This window comes from Thalia democratica, chromosome 5 (assembly GCF_965202585.1).
Source record: "Thalia democratica chromosome 5, ktThaDemo2.hap1.1, whole genome shotgun sequence".
NCBI lineage: Eukaryota > Metazoa > Chordata > Thaliacea > Salpida > Salpidae > Thalia > Thalia democratica.
Window position 1 is genome coordinate 31,233,186 of NC_139169.1, and position 25,942 is coordinate 31,259,127.

The following is a 25,942-nucleotide window of genomic DNA, read 5'->3' on the forward strand; positions in this document are numbered from 1 at the left end:
GATAGTGGTTGAAATTTTAACCACCAAGATATTCATAGGTATAAATTTTGCTTATCAGAGTAGGTAAAAAACTTTCAGAAATTAATATTAAACTTTTTAGTATTTTATTTTTCTTTTGTAAGTTACTTCTGAGATTTCTAAACATTCTAATACAGCTTTAAGAGGCAAAAATTGTCTCTGTTAAAAAGTTTTTACTTAATGAATATTTTAACCACTAGCTAGTTTACATATTTTTGCTCATATTTATAGTTGGCAACAACACAGATTCTTAAATTAAAAAAGCACTTTCAAATTAACAATCAGTGTCTGGGCTGTTTAAATGGATATAATTTGATTACAATACTTTCATATCAATTTACTTGAAAAAGGTTCATAATTTAATTTGTTTTAAAATAATTAAATTATAATTAAAGAGTAAATTATAAATAAAAGTAATTGGCTAATTATTTTAAACAATAATACTAAGATAAAATGAATTTTTGTCCTTAATAAATAAATATTATTTTTGGTAGCTGGATAATAACAATATAATTATTATTTTTTCATTAAACATTTTTTTTTCATAAAAAAAAAATATTATAAAAAATAAACAAGTTCCTGTTTTTATTTTTTAATTTGCATTTTTTATTTATTTTGTCATTCACTTAAAAGTTTAGATGATTAACAACTCTTTATTGGTTCAGTATTGCTTTTTGATTGTTAGCTTATTGCTCTCAAATTACTAATAGTAATTAATTTAAGTGGTACTTATTAGTTAGAATTTTTCTCAACTTTTTAACATATTTAAAACTGAACATAAATTAATATATAACAGTATAAATTCACATATTAAATAAATGTTTTGTAACCCAAACTAGTTATAACTTTTATATAGGCCATTAGTTAAATATTAAGCTTTGTTATACCCTTATACCTTTTAACAAGAATGTTAAAAACAATTTTCTCCTTTTTCTTGTTTGTTTAGTTGGTAACCATGCTTACAATGATTAAACTAAATCAGCTCAACACATTTTTTTTCACAATTTAAGCTGTAGTAATGAATATGTTGTACTGAAACTTGCTATGTTGGATATGATAGAAATTTATAATTAACAAATTCAAGGCCAAGTTTGCCATGGTTCTTTAAGAAAACTGTGTTTTATTTTTTTATAATTTGATAAAAGAAAATCTAAATTTTTAATACTTCATGTAATATAATTTTAAATTCTAAGCCATGATGATGTTTTCTTTTAGAAAACTTTGTTTTATTTTTTAATAATTTGATAAAGTAATTAAAAAGTTTAATACTTCTTGTAATCTAGTTTTAAATTTTAAACCATGATGTTTTGTACTAGAGTTTCAAATAAACTAAAATTGTAACAAAATACTTAAAAATAGTTTGTTGATAAACTAAACATAACTTTGAAAATGATTTCGTATTTTAAAAATAGCTATTTAAGATACTATTATTTATTACTAATAAAATAATAACTTCATGTGAAGCAAGTTTACTCAAGTACTATTTGCCAGTAATGGCTGTTTAATTTTTTTAAAGTAAGTTTATTTTATTAAGTATAGCTGTTTATACCACTTTGAATAAATTGTTTGTATTTCTACAAAATCAAATTTACTTATGGTTTCAACTAAAATATTTAATTGATAATTCTTTACAATCAAATCAGTAATGCAATTTTTCACTTGCCATAACAATAACCGCAACAATTTTCAACAGTATAAAGATCTTGCTGGAAGAAGCCATATGGATCTGTCTGTAAGAAAGAGGACACCCCCAAACAAGCAGCTTTTACCACCACCCTCATATGAAGCAACTCAAGCCCAATTTAACGGGATTGGGTTTGGTAGTGGAAGGCACCGAAACAATGGACTGAATGCAAATGGCAATGGACACACTGCAAATGAAAGTTGCCCAGTAAGTTTGTCCAACTCTGGTGGTGGCAACGCAGTTGTGCCAAGTGTTTCCAATTCAAATAGCAATCCAAATAGCAATGCGAGTTTAAGTACGACTACTAATAGCTCAGGTAATTTAGTTATAACAATTATTAATTTATAAATAAATTAGGACACCTGTTATTTGTCTTTTATTTCAATTATTTAAAGTATACATTGTATTTTTTTTTTAGGAAAAATTTTTAAGTATTTCTAAACTCAAGACATCAAATAAAAAAATTCAAGTTTGGTTGTTTAGCCATTCAAAATACTTAATAAATTTAAGTATGTAAAACTTAAGAACAAATTTTTTTAAAGTTATAAGCATGCTTGTAAGTCATTGGTGTTTGCATGGACCTTAAAAAACTAACGATTTTTAATTAGTCTGTGGACTTTTTAAGTATGTTTCTTAAAACTTGAATTTATTTTATTATGCTTTTACTAGATTTATAAAACTTTAGGAAGTTCAGGAATTGGTTCAGTGGTCCATGATCAAGACAGGGATTCAGACTCACCTAGTTAGTTTTTAAAACAGTTTATAACTAATTGTTTGTAGTCTTTAATTGGTTTGTACTTTTTTCCTTGTATTAAAATAAAAAGTAATTTTAGTGTTTAAAAATTGGTAGTATTTTTTTAAAATTTTTACCAGCTAAAATAATAACTTTTTGATATTTTTTAGTAAACCTAATATAATTTTTATAGTTTGAAAAAAGTTTGTTACTAATTCTAATAAGTTATTTTCAGAGAGTTTTATGCTTGTGGTAAAGGGTAAAACAATGTTTTTCTTTAAAAGTTAAATTTATGTTTGTGAAGTTTTCAAAACTACAAAAAAACTTTATGCAAAACTTTTAGTACCAAAATCAATAAAAATCCAGAACTTTTAAAACATGCTCTTCAAATTTATTTATAGCTTTTAGGTTTCTTAAAGAATGCTTGATATTTTCTTTTTGTAATTAATAACTTTACTTGATACATTTACCTGTTTGAGCTTGAATATAAAATTTTTTCAAAGGTATAAATTTTGTTTTTGTTGTATAATAGTTATGATATATACTTATTTGTACCATGTGCTAATATTTTAAACATTTTAAATTTATTTCTCCTTTACTATACCAAACACTTATATTCAAAAATCTTACATTCATCTGTTATATAAAAGTGTTGAAGTTTAATTAGGTAAAATATTTGCTATTATACATTTGTTTAGTATTTAACAGCGCTGCAAGGCAAAACATGTTGTTACAAATGATTTCGAAATTTAGCACTGCTTGCTTTATGTAAGTATGTAGTTTGGTTGACCAATACCACATTTTTCCACCGAATTTTTGCTTAAAATGCCTAAAATGATTTTGTTGCTAAAAATCAGTTCATCAAAATTTTGTTAAGCATTGAAGTATTCAAATAATCAGATTTTTGTTAATTTTCAACTTGTTGCATTATAATAACAACAAAATTTTATGTGAATTTTAACGCTTATGTACACAAAAAAGAAGTAATTATTTTGTTAAATTTTTTTTTTATTTTTTAGTACTTAATGTGGTGTTTTTAACTTAGTAAGTTTCTTTTTGAACTCATAATAACTGTGATAATTCATTTAAAAATAGGCTTAATAACATTTTAAACATTAAAATTATATTCAAAAAAAAAAGTTTAACAAAAAATTTGAGATTGTTATAGATTTAAAGTGTGTTATTTCAATTGAGTTTTAAATTATATACTGATTTTTTTGCTAGTGTTTTAGTATTATGTAACTTTTTCGGTATTAAATCATCAGTAAAGTCGTAAACATTATTTTTATCCGTGGCGCAATACCAAACATAAACATCTCAACATAACGCACAAGTCACGCAAAAAAGCGCAAAACCTCCAGTGAAAAAAACTTGGTGTGCAATCAATTCAAACGGCAGAAAACTTTAAAACTAAAAAGCCACTTTCGCACTCTCTTGCAGAAAATCAATAGCGCGTGACGAACCTTGTACATTGTTTTTCGTCAGCAGACGTCCGTAACGATGAGAGTGCGCAAAGTTTCTATCCGTTGAAAAAGGTGTTTTTGCGCTTAAAGTTGCGCCTTTTTCGCGTAACATCACGATTCCGCGGTTTAGCAAAGTTGAAATGTTGCTTTTCTTTGAAAATTACTAATATAAAAACGGTATATCATTAAAAGATAAGGCTGAGTACACGTATAATTATTGTAAATGTAAACTCTGTCTGCAACTTGTAATCTGATTTTCAATAATGTTCCAGTAATTGATAGAGTATTATTTTAGCATCAAAGTTCTTTTAAGTGTACATTATTGTGTTGTTATTTTAATCTTTATAGTTGTGAGTACTGAACCCAAAAACGAAGTATTTAACATTCCATAGTAAGTTTTTGCAAACTCAGTGAAATATAAACCTTATTGCTTGCTTTAGTTGTTTCATTCATTTATGTTTAAGTTCCTTTTTAATTTTATTTTTGAATACTATTATGCATTTTATGTATTTATAAAGTTTAAAAAAAAACAATTTATTCAAAAATTTTTTTTCACTCAATAAATTATGCATTCTAGTCTGTAATGAGGGAGTTGTATTTTTGTGTTTAAAGGTTAAATATTTTTATGTTCAAATTCAACAGGTTTTGTTACGTTTGTAAATAAGATAATACTGTTGTTCTTCTAAAATTTTATAGCAGTGCATTGTTTAAAATATGTGTTTTTAGTTGTGTGAAATGGGTAAATGTACAGAAATTTTTTGCAACTGTACAATTGTAATACAATTTGTAGCTTCTTTTATTACTTGACAATAAGCTAGTCATATAAAAAAGTTGTTTGTCCAATATAAATCATTCAACAAAATTTGTACCATATAATACATAGTTATTTATGTAAATGATGCTTTATTCAAAATGTAGTAAATGACATTGCAAAAACCTAATTGCAGACTTTTACTAGTTTTGTTGTTTTGTTTGTTTAATTTAATGTTTGTGATTTATTTTAAAATAACAAGGTTTTCACACACTTGTTTAATTGTTTACATATTACTGCTGAATAAGCAAATTTTGCCAATTGTTGTTATTTATAAATGCAAATAATTTTAAACCTTTAAAAAAAGTACTAGTTTATACAAAAAAAGTTACTAGTAAATTGTGCTATTTTAAGTTTTTTTTGTAAAAAACTAGAAATTTTTGACTTTTTCTTCTGTGTAAAAGTATTTCTAAATAGAAAAATATTTTCACATAATATTGAAATTGCTTACTCCAGAAAATATTTCATTAGTTATTTCTTTTTCTTAAATAACAAAGTTGTTTTGTTTTTATATTTATACATGGTATTCAACATGGTACAAGAAATAAAAACAATATTTACATTATTCTTCATTTAATTTGACGTAATTTTGTTTTGTAAATTTGGGTTTTGTATTGTTTTATACAAAATATAAGTCTAGTCTTAATAATAATGTAAAAAAAGACAAAGAAGATTAATTAGATTAAAGTGAAGAATACTTTTCTTGTTTATTTTTAATTAGCACGCTTTTTAAATGTTTTATTTAGTTTTACCTCGTGACACATATTAAATACATTGAAAAATTACGTCATATTGAATTTTTTGATATCAGTCTAGTCATATGACTAATTCACAAAACATTTTTAATTGGAAATTTCCGCGTTTAATAGAAAATTATGTGAATAATATAACATTTTAGGTTTTTTTGCTATAGTTTATGTTATGATTTGTTTAATACAAAATATAAGAAGTCTTTGTTTTCAAAATTTTAGAAAAAATTTGCAATGAAAATTAATTAAAAATTTAGTTTTAATTTTTTATACGCATAACATATTAAAAAATAAAAATTGTAAATTAATGAATAGAAAATATAAGATGTAACGTTAAAAGGCGTTAAATCCTGGAGATCCTTAAGCTTATCGGAATAGATACCATCCGTAGATCTGTTCTTAAATTTATTTGAGAGCAGTGAAACGCCGTTAGTTGAAATAAAGTTTTAGCACAAGAACATCTGTGAATAGAAAATATTATATTTTATTTGGTAATTACATAACACTTGTTTAGCAATTGCTTCAGCCAATTTAATTTACTAATTTAACTTTTTGTATATTGCTGTCAAGTTTTTTATTAAACTTCATACAAAAATTACACATTAGCAACCATGCTTCAGTTTTGCCCCGTAGTAATTACATACTTATAAATTTACTTTCCAGCCATGATCGTGGACAAGACCCACCAGGTAATCGATGACGATCTGACAATTACAGGAGTGACCAAGATATGCTTACCACACGCCAGAGATAATTGTCCCACGTACAAGTTCAAGTAGTTATTTAATTATAGTTGTTCAGTGCAAGAACAGTGCTAGTTAATTATTTTGCAATCTCATTTAAAACTAGTTGAAAGTAATGCTCAGACATAATAAGCAGACATGTTTACTTCATCCAAAAACTAATTTGAAAATAAGGTTTAAACAAAGTTAGATTGTTTTTAAAATAAATTATCTTTAACTTAGACTTCACTTATTCATATAATAGTTACTGTGCTGACTTTGAAAGCACATGTAGTCGCTTTTGTAACTAGTAAGTTTTCAAACACTTTTAAATACAATATAATGTTTTTCCACAGTCACCAGTTCGCACTGGGCAAGCACGATTCCACAGCAAACTCGCCTTTCTGCGACAAGTGTTACTGCAATGTGTGCAACGTTACAGCTTCTGCTGTTAGTTTATTTATTGTTTATGATAAAAAAACTTTGTTATATAAAAAGAAAACAAACTATTTATATATGTTATCATTTCAGCTATTTTAATTTATATCCAATTAAAGGTATTGTGAATGAATTTATCTAGTTTTTTGTTTTAAATAGTCAAAAAGAAACTTTTTCTTTTAAACTTGATGGTTTCATATTGTAAGTAAAAGTAAACAAAATTAGTTTACAGTAGATAAAGTTAATTATTAACCACATTGAGTTTTTTGCTGAGTAAGTTTATTTGCATCACACTTCAAAGACAACAACTATCAACTTTTGCTGCATAAACAGTTATAATAATCAGTGTTAAAATAATTTAAGAATCATATATGTCCTGTTCTTAATTATAGGTAATAAAAATCACATTTTTTACCTTGTCATTCACTTAATCCAAACAGTGAAAATAAATAAAAACTAAGTTCTAAGCCTGAAATAGACATATAAGAATTTTTCTTATAGGTATGTAAACACTTGAAGTTTATATTTTTTACCTTATTGAAAACTATACCCAAATTATCTTTTTTAATACCAAGAAAAAGGAGCAAAAAGTGGTGTAACGGAAAATAAAAAACAAAATTGCCCCACTTAAAAACTTTTTATTTTCACATTGGCAAACTTCCCCCATGTAGAAAATTTATTAACGTAAGCTTCTCCAACTGACAGTGCAATGTAATAATAGTGGTACAAAGTTTTACCCACATTAGACTTTCCTGTGCTAGGGTATTATGAAGTACAAAAAACAGAATTTCCCCACATTAAAACTCATTATTTCCACAGTGCAAGGTTATTATAAATTCCTAAAATTAAATCCCCCACATTAAAACTCATTATATCCACAGTGCAAGGTTATTATGATGTACAAAAAATAAATTGCCCCCACATTAAAACTCATTATTTCCACAGTGCAAGGTTATTATGAGGTACAAAATTCCCCCACATTAAAACTTATTATTTTCAACAGTGCAAGGGAGGGGTCGTGGACAAGTGGGACGGGGGCGAGTACCCGCACAGGAACGCCACGCTGAAGGAGAAGTTTTGGAAGGCGCGCCGCCACAAGAACAACGGGACCAGCATGCTGATGAACAGCTTGTACAAGACCCTCCGCTGGCGGTTCGACGCAAATGAGCGTGAGTTTGTTAGAATTAGTTGAAGTTTTACAAAGTTTGCAAGTGATTTAGTTTGATTTTTATTACCATTTGTAATAGGATGGACTTGTTTTAACTAAACTCATGAAATTTATTTTTAAATAATTTTAAGAAAGTAGTTGTTATTTTAATTTTGTTGTTATAATTGACTAACCCTCATGAAGTTATACAAAATTTCTCATGTACTTGTTTAGTTTGATTTTTAATATAAAGTATAATAGAAAGATTCATTCCATCTAAGCCCATAAAAGAGAATTATGAATTAGTTATTTAGTAAGCAATTTAATAAATTAAGTTAGTTAAAATATTAGTTTTTAAATTCAATAAATATCATTATAAGTTATAAGTCTTACTCTTTTAAAAGTTGAGCGAAAAAGATGTTAAAATTATTAAATGTTTAATAAAACAGTTAAAGTTTTCAATAGCTCAACGTACTTCAAGAGTAAAACAAATACAAATTCTTGTTAAAACAGTAGTTGTTTTGCTTTATAAGTTCACTACAACTAGTTAATTATTAATCTGCGTCCCAAAGTCAATAAAAGCCAGTTTTTTTTTTAAATTTATAAAGTTTCCATTTCACTTAAGTTAAAACATTAAACTTCTTAAAAAAATAGTACTAAGAATAAGAAAACTTACAAGAACAGCTACTGAACTTTAGTTTGAACTCAAGTTGTTTTTTAAACAACCATGCATAAATAACCTGTTAAAGGTTCACTTAAGTCTAGACATGTGTGAACTTTTTACAATATAAATCACGAGTTTGCAAGAAAAATTTTTGAGGAACTGAATAATTTACAATGGTCTTGTACCAGTGTATGAAGCAATTACAATAAAAGCTCAAAAAACCGCATTTAAGTTCAAAAATGCAATGAGCAAATGTGTTTGCACAAAATGAATATAGTTGCAAGTATGTAAACAAAAGAATTGTTTTTGTTTTGTTTTTAGGTAAACATCGAGTTTACATAATAAACTATTAAAAGTTTTATTTTCCATAACTGAATTTAATTTAAAAACAAAATTTCTAAAGCTTTTTGTTTACATTTTGCTTAAATAAATATTACCAAAAATAATATAAGTTTTTGATAAATTATAAGTTAATTAAACATTCATTTCAGTTTTTATAAAGAAAAGAAAAACTATGAACTATTTCTAGTTCGTTTAGAGTACATATTTATATGTTAAATATTTGTTGTTTTCTGTTTATGTCAGCTTTTTAGACAATTAACTGTGTTTTTAGTATAGTATCCTATTTGATTGTCTTCAAAATGACACAAAAAGTTGAAATTTGACTACTTCATAACATAGTAATTGTTTAAATCGATATTTATTTATACATATTATAATTTCAACAATGATATGTACAGCTAATAGTATAATATTATTGATAGTAACATTAGACACTTTAGCTTCTGAAACTTGAGGAGTACAAACTTGTAATTTAAGATTATAATCTTTAATAAACATTGAATTAAACTAGCAGACTTATATGCAAATCAATATAATTTGCTGCAATTAAATCATTTTTTCGTGCTTAACACAATTTTCTAATCATCATACGGCCATTAAACATATATTATCATGCTTGAGTAAAATTATTTGGGAAAATTTTTTTTTAATTAAAAAACCATTAATCAAAATAGCTAAGCTATGTGTTTTATACTTTAGTATTTAATTTTTTATCATTAAAATTATAAATATTTATTTTTCCTGTTGTAAAAATATTTGAGTCATTAAAAAAATCAAATGTTAAAAATAGCCATTCCAAGTTTTATTTCCTTATGACGTTTGCAGACATAATAACCTAATAAAATGGCTATCAAAAAATTACTTATATGATGATTTGTACCTTACATTATTATATTTAAATTAATAAATTTGTATAGCTTAGTTAAATAAAGGAGAAAATATTTTACAATATTTTTTTGTTTTGTTTATAATCTTACTTTAAATTTTTAAAGCTTCTTAATACTTTTATTTCTCCACTATACTTAAGCTTTTATTTTTTCTCCTTCTTTTATGTTATCATTAACTTAGCATATTATGTAAACTTAAAATTTAAACTTTAAAATAAGTTCATTACAAACATGAGATATTTGGATTTTCGGTTTCTACTTACATATAGTAAACAGTAAATCCCAAAAACAGGCTTTAAATAATTCACACTTCGTCTATAGGTAATCGATAGATATAATATAATTATACTCGTTCACACTAATTACCTCAACAGTGAAGCACGTGACGGACATGATATTGGACATACGTGAAGTGTACCTGGTGTACGAAGCTGGTGAGAAAGTTCTTCCCCACCTAGTACCTTGCAGCTGCTCATGCCACGCTCAAAGTAACACGAATGCACTCACTTGCTGCCAGTGTCAGGACATACACTCATGGGGGAAGTCCTTCAAGTATGTGTTTGTATGATATTCTTCACAAAAAATTTTATTTCTTCCTTTCGTAAAATAAATAAATGCTGTACAGTTAATAAAGCATTTATTGCAACCCTTAAGATTCTAAATTGATTTATTATATTGTGTTTGATGACTTATTATTTATTCTAACCCTCTAGGGTGAGCTCCCAATTAAGTTCAAAAGTTTGTTTAGTTAAACACACATAGCTTTTTTCAACTAATCAGCCTATTAGGTACGGGCAAGTGGAAGAGTGCATGGTTGCTTTGTTTTATAGAAAATTAAGAAACATATATTAATTGGCAATTTAGATAAATAAACATACAACAAATAAGTTCATACGATAAGGTACAACCAAGTGAAGGAAACTGTTAAGAATTGGCTGAAATTCATCGATCGGCACTGGTTAGTGAATGGTGCAATGCCACAGAGTGATCGGTATGCCCTCATTGCAACCGATGCCATACTGGAGGAGTTGTTCGATCACCAAAGGAAGGGGTTTAACGATAGAACGTTGGTTGTCTTTATTGTATTAGTTAGAAATAGTTATCTCCAATTACTACATTTAAAATTGATAAGTAAAAAATAAAATAGTTTTATGTAAAAACTTTCGCATTAACTTAAAAATATTGATGTTTTAAAGGCTATCAAATAGCTGTATATATAACTAGCATATAAAATATTAAAAAAAAAAAATGCTAGATATTAGTTTTAACCAATAAGTAATTTCTTCTGAAAGTAATGAATAGAAATATAAAAAACGTTAAAAGCCAAGAGTAAGTTTGCATACAAGTAAAAATGTTTGTTAAAAACTAATTGTAAAGTTAATTTAAGTTCATCAAAATAAACTACTGTTTGTATTGTATAGATATAACAAGGAAATATTCAAAACATTTCGTAAAAGTCAGCTGAGTGCGAAAGGTTTTAAGTTTTAATTTTTTTAATAAAATTAAAAGTTCAACGTCATGTGCCTTTTAAAAATATTTAAACAAATTAAAAAATTCATATTTTCAATTTACATAAGTTTTATGTAAATAAATATTCTCTAGACTGCATAAAATGTTTTGTAAAGCTTTATTGATTTGTGAAATGATTTATCAAATAGTTATTTATTTTGCCTTACGTCGGGCCTACGAACTTAAAAGGAGAATTTAGTTTTGTTGTTTTAATAATAAAGGAAAAGTAAACTATTTACAATGCCAAATGAAACATTATTTATAAACAAATTTGCCATTTTTCTAGTTTATTTTAGTACTCATGCTCTGCCAGGTTTAATTTTATCAAATTGTCGAAAATGCGCAAAACTGTTTTCTTTTTAGATTAAAAATAATTAACAACTTTAAGACATAAATAAACTCAGTCTTTTAAACTAAATTTAGTCAGACATTGAGACGTGATTATAAGCTGTAAAAGTAAAATATATTTTTTTCTTTAGTACGTTGTGTGGTATAAAGTATGTAAGTTTTTAGTGTAGGCGGCTTCTAGCCAGGTGGTACTTGTTCAGTTTGAACTCAAGTTATTTCATGTGGATGTTATTGAATTACTAAAAATTTACTTAAAAAAAAAGTTTTACGTTTGAAAATTAAATACAACACTTCTGCATCGCTATACTTTGTGTATAATTTTTGGTTATAAATAACTTTGTAAGAATACCATATGCAAATAAGTTTTTGCTACAGAAATTTTTAATTTAGGTGTTGTTTCTCAAGGTTGTTCAGCTAAAATAGTTCAAAATTTATTTAAGAAGAAGAAATATAGTACTTAGTAAGCTTAAGTGGGTGATAAATTATTAAACGAGTATTGATTAACATTTTAGTTGGGATTTTTCAGCTGCTTTAATCTTTAATTTGCTTTTAATTACAAAACGTGTTTAAAATAGACATTTGTTTTGTGCCGGTATTTTTCTTTCGCAAATAACTTGCTCAAAATGATTTTTTTTAATTATCAAATAACATATTCGAATATTTGTCGGTGGTATATAATAACTGTTTATTATGTATTTGTTGCGTTTCACACTTCTGGCTTTTAATTATAATATATAATTTTAAATGTCTTAAAGGCAATTAGCACATTGTAATTTACCCAATAAGAGTTTATTTGTGCATAAAAAAATGACAAAATATATTCAAGTGCCTTACTTACAATTAAAACATATGAGCATAAATGCAACAAACAAAGTTTCTTTTATTTGAACCGTTATTTTTCCACGGTATAAGTTTTACTTTCAATTAGTTATAATAAAAGTTTTCGTAAATGCAAATTAAATTTAAACCCGTTGTTTATCCGCAGAAGAAGCTTCGTGCACCCGGATCCTAGGGAGTGGAAGAACACGGCGGAGTTCGTGAACGGCACGATCGAGCCGTTGCTGATGAAGGTGTGCACGTTCGGCAACCCCGGCGAGTACTACCTCCAGATGCTCGAGTACACCATTGACAAGGGCCGGGCGAAGAAGGACGTCGGCGACAGCTTGCTCAAAAAGTTTGATGTTTTAACAAGATCACATAATTGATGTTGCAGTGTTGTTTTTGTACATCTCTTGCTGTAGCAATAAGTCATTCGAGATTGTATTAAAGCTCTAAGCTATTTTATTAATTATTGAAGTTAAGAATTTCCATAACAAGAGCTTACAACGTTAATTCCTTCAACACAATACTTTCATAAATTAGTTTTGTGACTAGCCAAGTTAACTGAACCAAAAGTTAAATTCTGTCATTTTTAATATTTGCAACACCAGTTTTGTCTCAAGCTTTTGTCATTACCAAGTTTTTTCACACTTAGTTTTGTCACTACCAAATTCACTAGCCTGAAAATTTATCAACACCAGTTTTGTCGTTACCAATTTTTATTCTCAATCAGTTTTGTCACCTCGCAGGTTCGCCGGCCTGAAAAAGTGGCACTCGCCCGACCTGCTGCTGATATGGAGCCAGGGTGAGATGAGGAAGGACTCGCAGCAAGGCAGAAGCAGGAAGAGGACGGAGTTTCAGGAGGACTACCAGATCTTCATGTGGAGGCTGGACCACTTCGAGAAAATCAAAAGGTGTGACGTCATAACACGAATTGAGACTAACTTACTACTGCATTTATATATTTTTTATTAAAGTATCTTTAATTACAGCATCTTTCAGCACTTACTATTTAGAAACTTATTGTGTTTAATTTAAAAGGTGTGACGTTCGTTTTTGGTACTTAGTTTGCACAATTTTGTACTTGTAATGAGTGAAAAGGTAAAATTTATTTTTACTTGAACATGAGTTAAAAATAAGCAAATCCAAGTTATTCTGATATTAAAGTGACTTTTATGACATTTATATGAAAGTTATACTTACATGAAATATTATTTTACTATCATACCATGAAAAGTGAGTTATGTGTTTAAAAGTAACGTCAAGCTACACATATCCCAAAAAAAAATTAACAAGAGACTGAAACAAAACCGTTGTGATAATTCAAGTTTTGAACAATCTTGATTATTTAAAGTACATGATTTTTTTTTATTTTTCAGGTACGACCTCGCCCTGTACTACCAGAGCCAAGTTCGTCCAAAAAACATCATGAGTGATATCAACCACAAGCAAAAAGAGTTAGTTTTGTGTACATATATAAATATGTTTATATGTTAGTTAGTTGGTTTTCAACTCAAGTATAAAAATTTTAGCACTTTCATTGGAAAATGAGCACCTAAAGAAAAACGTTTATACAAACTGCAAAAATTAACCTTTTATATATCTTTCTAAACTATTAAAAGTTTACAGACCTTGAGTAATTCTAACAAACATAGATTACACTTTTTAAATACAAATGCAGAGTTGTGTTTCACCCTATAAAACTTAATAACAAATCAAGCATGTTTCAACAAGTTGTAGTAACAGCACATATAGAAACACAGTTACAAAAAATACAAGTATTCACACAGGGTCCACACCAACCTAAATCACTAAAAAAAATTGAAAAATACCGAAATTTTAAACAATTCTAACATGTTCAGTTGTAATACATAGAAATATTCACAAAATGTACAATATTTCACGCAGGGTGCACACGACGCAGAGGTGGCTGTTGAACCTGGCCAGGTGCGGCCGGATAGCCACCATAGTGAGGGTGATCGGCGGTCTGGACCGGAACTTCCTCGAGCACAACCTTGAGGGCGGGTTCCTGTACCAGCTGTTCGCGCACCTGATGAAGGACGGCAAGGCGGAGGGGTTCGAGAAGAAGCTGCTGCAGAAGGAGAGCTTCAACGCGTGGAGACAAGTCAACGGTTGGTTTCAACATTTGAATTTTTATTGCCTAAAGACGCTTTCCATTGGTTTTAAAGCTTGTGAAAGTTCGGTGTACTTTTTGTTGATGACAAAAAGAAAATTCATATTCCAAACAAACTCTGTATTAATTTTTCCAGACGAAAGAGGTCTTAATTTTTTCAAGTTTAAACCTAAAATATTTGCTATCCATTTTAATTTAAGCTGACAAAATTAAAACACTACTGAAGTTGAAAAAGAGCAAACAAACCATAATCAATCAAATATCACTTATTTTACTGAAACACGCAATCTCAACGCAGGGGATTCCCAACTGTCGATGCAGTGGCAGGTGAAGGGCAGAGACGAGATGGCGGTTTTTCGCCTGATGATCTACTGCATGGCGTCGTCGGCGAAGTTCAGGAGGAACCGGGAAGCCATGATCTACTTCACCGCCTTCTGCCTGATGAACAGGGGCAGGGGGAGTTGGAGCAATGAGCTGATGAACGTGATGACTCAATCGCACATCGCTCGGTGAGATGATTTATTTCGTTTGTATTACATTAATTATTGTTAACTATTTCCAGAGTTCCATATTTAAATTGAAATTTTTCAAACTATTTTTCTTACAAAAATCTAGTTTTGTTTGCATTTTGTCAGCATGCGTTTCATATCTAGTTAAAATAGTATTGCAAAAGAAAATAAATAACTAAGCACAGTTATCTAGTTGTTATAGACAAATATTCGGTGTAGACAGTTATTGCCTCCAGTATACGCATGTAGTTAACCACTTATACACTGTAGTAATACTCATGTCAGCGAGTTCTACTGGAAAGTGTACAACCGCAAGGAGACCAACGAGAGGATCAACTTGCACGATACGTGCATGGGAGGCGAGAACATCACGTGCGACGACTACATAACGGCTCCGGTGTTCCTGTTCGTGCTGCTGCTGGGAGACTTCGAGTCCGTGCCCACTTACAACATCAGGGACATGCTTGAAATCTTCGTCAACTTCTACGTGAGTTGTTTGGTTGTTCGTGTTTTTTGGTTGTTTAGTGTAAACACTTGAAGCGTGTATTGTAATTAGTATAGTAGGCGGTAGTTTTATAAAGTTTTCATTAGTATCGAAATAGGTAGTGGAATATGTACAAGTTTTGCACAATGTAATTATATACACATCGTGTTTTAGTTTAATTTAGCACAAAAGTGCATTTGAAACACAATGATCATACTCATCGATACAAAACCGTGAGAAGTATGCTGTATTTCTAAACAAACTACATTTAAAACATCAAAGTAATTACAAATTAACAGAGCGACAAGTACCCCACCACACTGCTGGGACTGCTAACTTGTCGCAGAGTGGTGAAATACAACACGAACCCAACGTTTCACTGGATAATCAACATAGCCAGGAACAACGCCCGCGTCAAGAACCACATCATTCAGCAGGACTTTCTGAAATCGTTAGTTTCAGTTTGTTATTTATACGTTATTATAAAATAATTATTTTTTTTTTTTCAACCAGTTTAGGTTTCGCTAAGAATTAGTGCTAGTTAAGTTTTAAAATAGAATTTGAAAGGTTTTTTTAACAATTTTCTAGCTTTGTTTGAATCTAAAAAAAATATTTTTGTTAAATAACAGATTATCAGAAAGTCTGAAAATACCGAAGATTAAAATCTTTGAGGTTTTTCACGCTTTGATTGATGAGAAATGGGTGCAAAGCCCTTTGACAAAGGAGATTTTGGAGCACATGCATTCGTTTTGCCTAAGGTATTTTATTTAGAATTTGTTATACTAGTAAATAATTAGATAATTATTAAATATTAAGAATAGCTTTGAAAATATTAAATGCAAAAAATTAAAATAAAAAAAGTTTTTTTCTACTTTTTTCTACAATAAAACGTTAATTAATAAAAGTTATTGCTTGAAATATTTCTAAACTGCTTGAAGCTGTTTTACTAAAATGTCCAAATAAACACTTATTTTTTTAAAATTTTAAATTTACTCATATCGTATATTTTCTCATCTGTGATACTTATTTTATCAATATAATATCAACTAGTTATTAAAAAAACCATTCAAACCAATATAATAACGTGAATATAAATGTACAAGCATCCTATGTAGTTCCTATCCCAGGCAGTTCACGTCGGACGAGGAGAATTACCTTATCTGCCCCAACTCGGATCAGGGCAAATGGCTGAAGAGCACGTTCGTCGAGCCCATCTTCAAGTACGGGTTCATGGTGAGTTAATACTGATAATTGAATATATCAGCGTGGTATTTGATATAAAACAAGAAAATATTTTGAGGAAAATTATTCCACTTGCTTCGATAACGGTTTCAATGCCTACACGTATCAATCTATTTTTCTGCAGTTAAACGAAACACAAACTTTCTTTATGTTTAAACGCGTTCGCTCGGCTTTACACTAAAAACAACCAAACTTTTATTAACTGTCACAGCAAAATCACCACGCGCTGCCCTACTGCCTCTCCATCCTCCGAACAGCGTGCCAGCTTCACGACTTGACTCTTTTGGACGAAGCCGAAAAGCACTGCAGGCACCTAGTTGTTGACGGGAGGCTTTTCAACTTTACAGACGAGCTTGAGTGCAAAGTGTTGCTGCATTACTTTATGCTGCTTAAAACGTTAGTTTGTTTTGTAATAATTATGAAAATAAACATTATGTATACAGAAAATTACTTACACAAGTACAATATTAGTAACTACTTTTGTTCAGCCACAGTTTTTATTTTGTCCTATTGTGCTGCTAGTCATATTCTATCATGCATACTAAGTTTGACGCCAGAATACTTAACAGGGAGCATTTAGAAGTCTCACACTACCAGAAGTACTTCAGCCGCTTGTTTCAGCTGCACAAACCATCGATCATGCACGTGACCCAGCAGACCCTAACCTACTTGACTGCCAGGCACTTCTGTTACGATGGAAGGTGGAAGACCACGTGTGATGCTGTTAGTTTTGATTTATTATAAAGAAAAATATCTTAAAATAATATACAGTTTTAAAAGTTATAATGCTAGTTTAAAGAAGTGGCAAGTTGATGGTATATCTCACTTTTTTGAAAAAATATTATTTTTAGCAAATATTGTTTTGTGAAGCAGAAATTAACCAGCTCTACACAAAATTTGAACACACTAGTCACGGTAGTAATATTAATTTTAACTTGAAACCAGGTTTTTCTAAATTTCAATTTTAATCGCAGATATTCCTCAAGATCACTGACGAACCTGTGAGAAGGAGACTTTTAAGCAATAACGACTTGAGATTAGAGTACTTGGACTTTTCCATCAAAGTGCTGGCCAGGGAATCAGTTACGTGGATCCTGTGTGAAAAATGCGCTAATTTAGTGGGTTTTTGTATTTGTGTTTAGTTTCTCTTTATAATGCTTGATACTCTAAGACTATATGTTACTTAGCTTTAATTTATTCTTTGGTATTGGTATCTTTTTTTAACCAAAATTTGATAACATATACTGAATAAGCTCATGGTTTATTATATAGTATAATGATACAGTTTTATAGTTTTATTTTCCAGCTGATATAAAATTGAAAAAAAATGGCTTCACAACAAATTCAAATAACTAACTATAATAACATTAACAACACAGTGCGAACAATATAAGTGGGACGAAAAAGTGAACACCTGGCGAAGATTGAACTTGAAGTATTACGTGGATCTTTATCTGGATACAGTAGTGAAACTATTCACCAGTGTAAGTTTTCGATAAATTACTTTTTTGTTCAAAACAAGTATTGTTAAACATTTTGCAAGCTTATAAAAAAATAAAATTAGTTGAAAAATTGGTTTAGTTATTTTTTATATTTAGTTTAACCCCGTGCCCAAAAGGTGCCTGACAATAAGTTATGTACTGCAACATAATCCATTTTATCTTTTCATAAATCCCACAACAATTTTATGTAAAATTTGATACGAGAAACATTTTTTTTTCTGCATAACCTTTCATTTTGACCCTAGTTTTAGAGAGATGCAGTGCATCCGTACGAGGCACAAACTTAATTTTGTAAATAAAAAACATGAACTGTCATTGCAGTGGATGAAGGAACCGAGGCAAGTAATAAAGTACGCGACTCAGAGGAAGTGCTTGTATGACTTCTTTACAAAAGTCAAGAAATGCTTTGAGCTGCACAACAACTTGCAGCACTTGAATGAGTTCATGAAGCTCGGAAATATGCTGCCTCAAAACAAGAGGGCTGCACTGTAAGTTTTGCTTGTTTTGTTTAAGCTGGTTCAGACTTCAATTTTTGATAAGTGCTCAAATTCTTCATATTGGTTATTGATATATATTTCAATGTCCTATCACTATAATGTTCAAAGTTAAAAGGAGGCTGTAAGTTAAATCATTGTATTTAGTACCAAAGTTTAACATAATAATGTTTCAGAATGTATGATCAAATGGTGAAGCTACTGACAACTGCACCCAACAAGCTTCCATTCACCCAGCAACCACTGTTACACAGGGAGGTTATTCCCCAACAACCTCCTGTTAACCATCCCATCCACCCACGACCCACATCATTACCTAGCAACCAACAGAACCTGACTTCAACCAGCACTCAGCAGCCCCTGAACAGGTCCCTGACCCCACAAAATCTCAGCTCCAGGAGGCCGCTCTACACCCCACCTGCTCAGAGGCCTCTCTCAAAAGGGAATTTCCCCCCGAAGCTGGGCATCGTGCAGCCGACCATGAGCAGCGCATCCCAGCTGAGCCCCGTTGCCATGCAACTGTTGCGAAGGAACTCCGCCGCCGCTCTCAGGTCCCAACAACAAAGTTGCCAGGCAATTGGAACAAGAGGCCTCCCAGCAACCAAAAGGAACAACTTCCAGACTATAAAAATTCCTGACAACAAAATGTGGACCCCTGCCTCTACGAGTCCCCTGCCGACGGCCGGAAGCCCCCTGCAAAGATTGCTGCCCAGTGTCTATGGAAACACTAGGAGCCCGCAGGGCACGCCCGTCCCCCACCCGATCAAGTTCCCCCAAACCAGCAGAATCGACCCTGCCGCTCTCGAGGGGATTTCCCGAACCCCTCCACCTCCATCCCAACAACTGCAGCCGCCGCCCCAACCCCACGACGTTCAGATGATCAAGTGCCCCAAGTGCGGAATGGAGTTCGACAACGGGGTGAGGAAGAGCTACGCGTGCCCCAGGTGCTTCCACAACTGCTTCACCGCCTTCCACCTGCCCAGCCAGATCCAGGCGGAGCGGGAGCAGAAAGAGAAGGAGGCCGAGGAGGAGGCGAAGCGGCTGAGCGGGAAGAAGCAGCGGAAGAAGAGGAAGAGGAAGACCATAGAGCCGGAAGAGGAGGCGAAGAAGGAGAAAAAAGTCCCCAAGCTGAAGATCAAGCTGACGCCCAACATGAAGGAGTCGAAGAGGAGGAAAATGAAGAAGCTTGCTTCGGCGAAGTCAACTGAAGATCAGCCGGTGGAAGTTTTGGCGGGAAGCTCGGGCGAGAAGCGCGCGAAATCGGTCGAGCGTAAATTTTCTAGCAACTCGATGGAGAGGGACAGCGATTCGGATGCGCTGGTCATAGACGTGTCAGACTTCGACAGCCCGGATAAGAAAAAGAGGAAGTCTTCCGAGAGGAAAAAGAGTCTGGACGAGAGAAGAGTTGAAAAAATTATTCTCAAGAACTTCCTACCTGTCATTGAAAACACAGAGGAGCCGACAGACTTGAGCGCCAAAGCCCGCGAAGTCAAACCAGCAAACGGAGTCGACCTGCGCACGGTGCAAAAGCCTTCGTTGGAAGGTTCGGACGTTGAAGTGATCAGCATCAAAGACAGCAGCCCTGATTCGCGTCAGAGTGATGTGAACGAAAAAGACTCTACAAAGTCGTATGCTGAGATTCGTCCGGTTGAAAAGCTTGAGAACGTCTCTGAAAACTCTTCTCAAGATTCTGGGGTGAAGAAGAGGCGTTTGTTCGTGAAGATTCCCGAAGAAACGCGCCTGAAGCTGCCTCGCGTGTTCGAAGAAAGCTTTGAACGTTACAGGAGGAAATGTGAGGAGTTGCGAGAAGAGGAAGCTTTAGAAGCCGCTGAAAGAGAGGTCAAAGAAGAGATTGATGAAGGAGTGGTGGACTCGTGCCAACTCACAGCAGGTTTGTTTCATTGTTGTTATACACTACTTTTACTCTTTTCAATATTCAGAATGTATTTTAAGTTGTTTGAAAATTTAAACAATCAAAAATCTTATGCTGAACATCGGTTAGTATCAAGTTAAGCTAATAATAAGTTTAAAAATGTGGCAACATCAAGTTGAGTAATTTTTAACATGTCCTCATTTTAAAATCCTCACAGAAAACGAATCGAGTTCCAAATCTTCATGCGCTTCCGAGTTCAACCCGGGACTTTCCGACGAAACGTATTCTCCCTACTCCGCGGAGATGGACTTCGCGGAAGGTTCGCCCGCGACGGCGTCGTTCGCGAGCAACCCGTTCCAAGTGGCGCAAGTGTCCACAAACAACAACAACTCGAACACGAGGGCAGAAGACGAGGATCAGGTTGCGAAAGACGAGGTTGCACAAGTTGCAAGCGATCGAACCGAGACTGCTGAATCGAGAGAGGTGGTAAACCCGGCTCAGGTTGCTGAGCCTGCTAAGAACCAAGAGCAAATCGCTCGAGATCCTACTGCTGTTTGTCAAGCTCCATCTAATTATGTCTCAGTCGCATCTATCAAGCAAGAATTGCTCCTAGTGAAAGATCAATTGAACCTCGTGTCTGAACCATGTGAGAGGGTCAACCCGGTTGCCGATGAGAGTCGCCTGCAAGTTGAAGAGCGTGAAAAGCGAGATAAACAAGTCGCTTCGAAACATCTCGACAACGTCCACCAAAAACAAGTCACTCCAACGGATGTTTGTGGGGTTGCTTCCATCAAACAGGAAGCGGTCCCGCGACAAGAAGTGGACAGTCAAGCTGGTGCCAGTCGGCAAGTGGAGCAGAATGCTTCATTGCAGCAAAAAGCTAAAAGTATGTTGTTTGGTGAATGTGTAAATAATTAAAAAAAAGTTTTAAACTGTTGTAGAAAACAATAGCATTTGAATTAACTGATAATAATTTAATTTTAAAACAGACGGAGCAGAGTTGGCTGTTTCATCTCGGAAAGAACCAAGAGACGCTGAAGCAAGCAATAGAGGAGCAACAGTTTCTTCAGTGCCGAACGCAGTTCAAATCAAACAAGAAGTGACCAATTTACCAACAGACAGTGTGAGTTTTTATTTCAAGTATGAAAAAACTTAGCTATTAAAATAAAGTATTTAAATTAAAATTGTTTTTCAAACCAACAGACTTTGTTTATTTATATGTTGTGTTTATGATATTTTTTGAAGGCCAACCAGTCCAAAGCAGTGGAACAAACCACGAAAGTTGTCAATAAAGCCGCAAATAACGATCAAGTTAAAGGAGAAAAATCGGCAAGCAAGGCCCCGGCCAGAAAGAGGTCTCGTGTCAGCAGTACTGTGAACAAGTAAGTAGATAAATAATGTAAATAGTAATAATAACTTAAAATGTTAAATCTTATTAAAACATATGACAAGTCATTTACAAGTTTTTGATTACTGTTAGATTAGTTTCTTAAAAAAGTCTGATAATTAGTTATTTTTTTACTAGCTTAAACATTTATATTGACCTCGTATGAAATAATTTTTAAGAAAGTCTTTTATTTTCAATTTTAAACCTCACAGAAGCCTTGAGAGACCGCGCAGAAGCAGGAGGAAGACCAAGCACGAGTTGCAGCTGGAAAAGGAACAAAGGTGGCAGGATTTGGTGGAGCAAATGACGGAGAAGCTGTTCAACGACAAGGTGCAGTCCCCGCTTCTGATGAAGATAATCCACCCCGGCACCAGGCAGGTCTACGCCGATAAGGTTGGTTGATTTTGTGCAGGTAGAAAATAACAAATTTGTACTTGTTGATTTTGTTAGTGCTGCTAAAATTGTTTATTTTAAACAATACTACTAAAACTAGCTATACTAGCTTGGTATTTTTTATTTGCAACATTTCTTTGTTCTGATATAGCGCAATAAATCACTTAAATGTAAATACAGGTGATAGTTTGGTTAGTATTTATAATTAATTGTCAGCAATTTCATCCAACCACCAACAGGTGCGCGCGATCGCCGCGAAGCGCAAGGATACCGAGGACCAGCAGAAGTCCATCAGAACCTCCCGGAGGAAGAGCAAGTCGGCCAAGAAGAAGGTGAAGAGGATCTTCAAGCATCAGGACAGCAAGGCGGAGAGGAGAGTGAACGAGTCGGTTGTAGAGTATTATAACAGGACCGGCAGGAAGAAACCGGGACCCGCGTCCAAGACGAACGGTTTGGGGGATCACAATTGCAGCTTGAAAGTCAGCCTGAAGCCGTTTGCTGTAGATGAGAACGAAATATTATATTTCAAGTAGTACGTTTACTTTATATTGACAAAATAGGGATTTTTTAAAATGACAAAAGCTCGACTCAGTCTAGAATATTTATATGAATTTTTATATAAAAGGTATGAAGTTATTAAAGCTTTTTTAAATTTGCAGTAATTTGGTCGGAGTTCCAGTTTTGATTTAAAATTTTTGAGCTGACTGAATTTTAGTTGTTTGAGTTCCTTTTTCGTAATATTTTATGAAAACAAGTCCGAAAGTGATTACTTTTAAGTGAAAGTTTTTTCACCTTTTTGCCTTGATCGTTTAGTACCCACTTGAGTTTGTTTAAAATTAGGTTTTTACTAGGTCAATTTACTTGTTGTTGGTTGTTTTAGATTGTTGTTTTTGTGTTTTTGTTGTTTAAATTGTGTGTGCTGACCGTTCAAACATAACAGTAGCGATTCAAAATATTATTTACTTGTTACTGAAAGCGTTTAGCAGATTTTATATATTTACATTTAAAAGGTTTACTATTTTTTAGAAATCACTAATATATCTGTTTTATGAGATTTTAAAACCAAAATTAACAGCTGTAGCTATAGCTTACTAATTTTGTTTTTAACTATAGAACCAAAATAAACTTGAAAATTTTTCCGGTTAAATCATTTTGAGAAATAGATTATATGATACAAGTTAAATAGTGCTATTTAAATGACATTTGTGTGAAATTTTTATTATATTTGAAGATCCAATGTTGTGAAGTTCAACTCTTTAAAGTGTCTTCAAGATATTTTAGAACAAGTTTTGTTTTCAATATTTGTCGCTAATAAATTGTACTTTTTTGAAATATGTTTGCTTTTAAGTTAAAAATCTTAGTTAAATTAAAACTTAGAAATAGATATTTGAATATTTTGTAAGTTATAAGATAATTACTGGTTTAAGGTCTACATGAAGTTATAGCTGTTCTGATAAGGTAGTCTCTTCTAAATAATAAGTTAACATTTTTCCAAAAACTATAGTAAAATAAAGTTAAAACAAAAAAAAATTGGCAAGTGTACGATAGATTAGTAAAGCGCCTTAGTTTGTTAGTATAGTAAATAAAGTATTAAATGTATTTTATTGAAAACTAAATAATTATGCCATAACAAACCAAAACCTTAAAATAAAGGTAAAATATGACCTGTTTTCCATACTAGTCTACTGACTCACTAAGAAGTGTGGTATGCTTTTATGGTCTTTGAGGTGCTCAAGCATAAAATCTCTTTTTTTTTTTAATTTTCAATAAACCAAACTGTGACCATTATTTTTAGCTGCAAGCAAATTTTTAGTATAATTTAATAATAATAGTATAATCGTTGTAGCTTGAAAACCACTGATAGATTAGTAGTATTTAAACATTGTTAAATAAACCAATTTTAAGAACATTACCAGTGTCCATTGCTTAAAATATCTGGCACTTAAAACCTACTATATTTAATACCTGTAGGGTTTTCCGAGTGGGAAAATTGCTTACTATTTTGGACAAAAACCAACGATATAGTTCAATTTTCACATTCAAAATCAATAGTCTCCCTAAGTGGATGATATAACTTATGCAGTTTTTTAGTAGGGGGGGGGCAGATTTGCTATAAAAAGTCTTAGCGAGTCGGCAAACTTTGAAAAAATCTAGTATAAAACTTAAATAATTTGATAAGTTCGTAATTGCAATGTAAAAACCATTGACAAGTTACATCGTCTACTAAAATTAAATTAGGAACATACAGATTATACCAAAATTCAATGCTATTTGATTTGTAAATTATTTTTCTAGTTAGAGTATACGTGGCTGGCCAGAAACTTGTGCTATCGGGCGTATCTTTTCCACCCCTTAGTTTCTTGTTGCTGCTTTAACTAAAGCGTCTGTAAAATATTCATATGATTGTTTGTTTTGTAGAAATAAATTTTATTACATACTTATTGAGTTGTCATCATACTATCAGAAAATATGATTCTTAGTATTCAGAAAATACAGTAAGCTTTTAAGGGACCACAAGAAGATCAATAATTGGCTCAGTCCTAAAATCCATCTGCCGAAGCTGGAGTTGTTCAGAATATCTGTTGTTGACAATTGATACCAATCTTTTTTACTCACAATTGGAGTAAAATTCAGCATAAACCATCATATTTGCCAAAGTAACGCCAGGCTGATTGGGTTAAAGTATGTTTTATCGGACTTTGCTTGTTCGGTTATAGAAGAAATATATAGCTGTGACTTTATTTGAAACAAAAATTAGCATGTGATTTAGTTGAAACTTAAGCTTGTCAGTCCTGTTTTAATTTTTCTTTAAATCTCCAACTAGTTTCGTATACTTTTGTTACAAAGCTAGGAATTGTTGAGTACAGCAGTGTTTTAAGTTTAAATGTAGAACAATATGTCTAATTTGCAGTTCAAGTTTAAGAAGATCAAGGCTTACACTCTTTTAAGGCAAAAGAAAATTAGTCTTAGTGACTAAAACCTAGCTTGAATCAGTCTGAGTTTATTAAAATACTCCAAAAACGTTTTTAAAGTCAAATTCAGCTGCCTTTAAAGTAGGGGTGGGCAACGTGCGGGCCGGATCCGGCCCCCGGAGTCAAAATGACCGGCCCCCAAACCTTTTTTAATTTTAAATGTAATCCGGCCCGCGGAAAAAAAATTATCCGGCCCGCGAGTGGATGATTCGGCCCGCTAGGCATTTTCAAAATTTATATGAAATCCTACAAGCCAATGTAAATACTACAAAATTTGTACAAAACCTTTTTAAATTATTTTCACAAAATAAACTGTAAGACTTTAACCTGAATACGTTTTTAAAAAAAGCTTTTAATTTTAGTAGTAATAAAAACACTCTATTGTTATAGTACCTTGTCTTGTTTGAAGTCAGTTGAATTAATTCTTTCTCAAATTATCCAAAAAAATTGTTTGTTGAACTAACTTTGATGATCTTACCTATCATAATGATTTTCAAAAAAAATTACATGTAAAAAATTGATGTCTTTCCCAGATGTGTAGTGAGTTGTTCTTATAAATGTTAAGAAAAGTAGGTTTTAATAACATTGACACCTACTTTAAGTAAAACAGCTCAACTT

The 25,942-nt window shown here is 31.7% G+C and overlaps 1 protein-coding gene across 2 annotated transcripts; it reads left to right on the forward strand.

The window, feature by feature from the left end:
- Positions 1–280: 280 nt before the first annotated feature.
- On the forward strand, positions 281–23,656 carry LOC145835476 (uncharacterized). Of its 2 annotated transcripts, none has more exons than XM_082943085.1 (28): positions 281–368; positions 1,712–2,018; positions 2,388–2,444; positions 6,122–6,233; positions 6,537–6,630; positions 7,622–7,787; positions 10,033–10,210; positions 10,560–10,724; positions 12,501–12,689; positions 13,084–13,248; positions 13,714–13,791; positions 14,243–14,466; positions 14,767–14,977; positions 15,263–15,464; positions 15,761–15,912; positions 16,091–16,219; positions 16,577–16,694; positions 16,915–17,099; positions 17,273–17,426; positions 17,678–17,821; positions 18,083–18,187; positions 18,527–18,693; positions 18,876–20,590; positions 20,790–21,458; positions 21,562–21,695; positions 21,818–21,954; positions 22,172–22,352; positions 22,592–23,656. In XM_082943085.1, the coding sequence occupies exons 2-28, from the start codon at positions 1,739–1,741 to the stop codon at positions 22,883–22,885; spliced, it is 6,405 nt and encodes a 2,134-aa protein (XP_082799211.1). In that variant the 5' UTR covers positions 281–368; positions 1,712–1,738; the 3' UTR covers positions 22,886–23,656. The 2 variants fall into 2 exon arrangements, with proteins under 2 accessions (XP_082799211.1, XP_082799212.1); XM_082943086.1 differs by having other exon boundaries at positions 16,589–16,694.
- Positions 23,657–25,942: the final 2,286 nt, after the last annotated feature.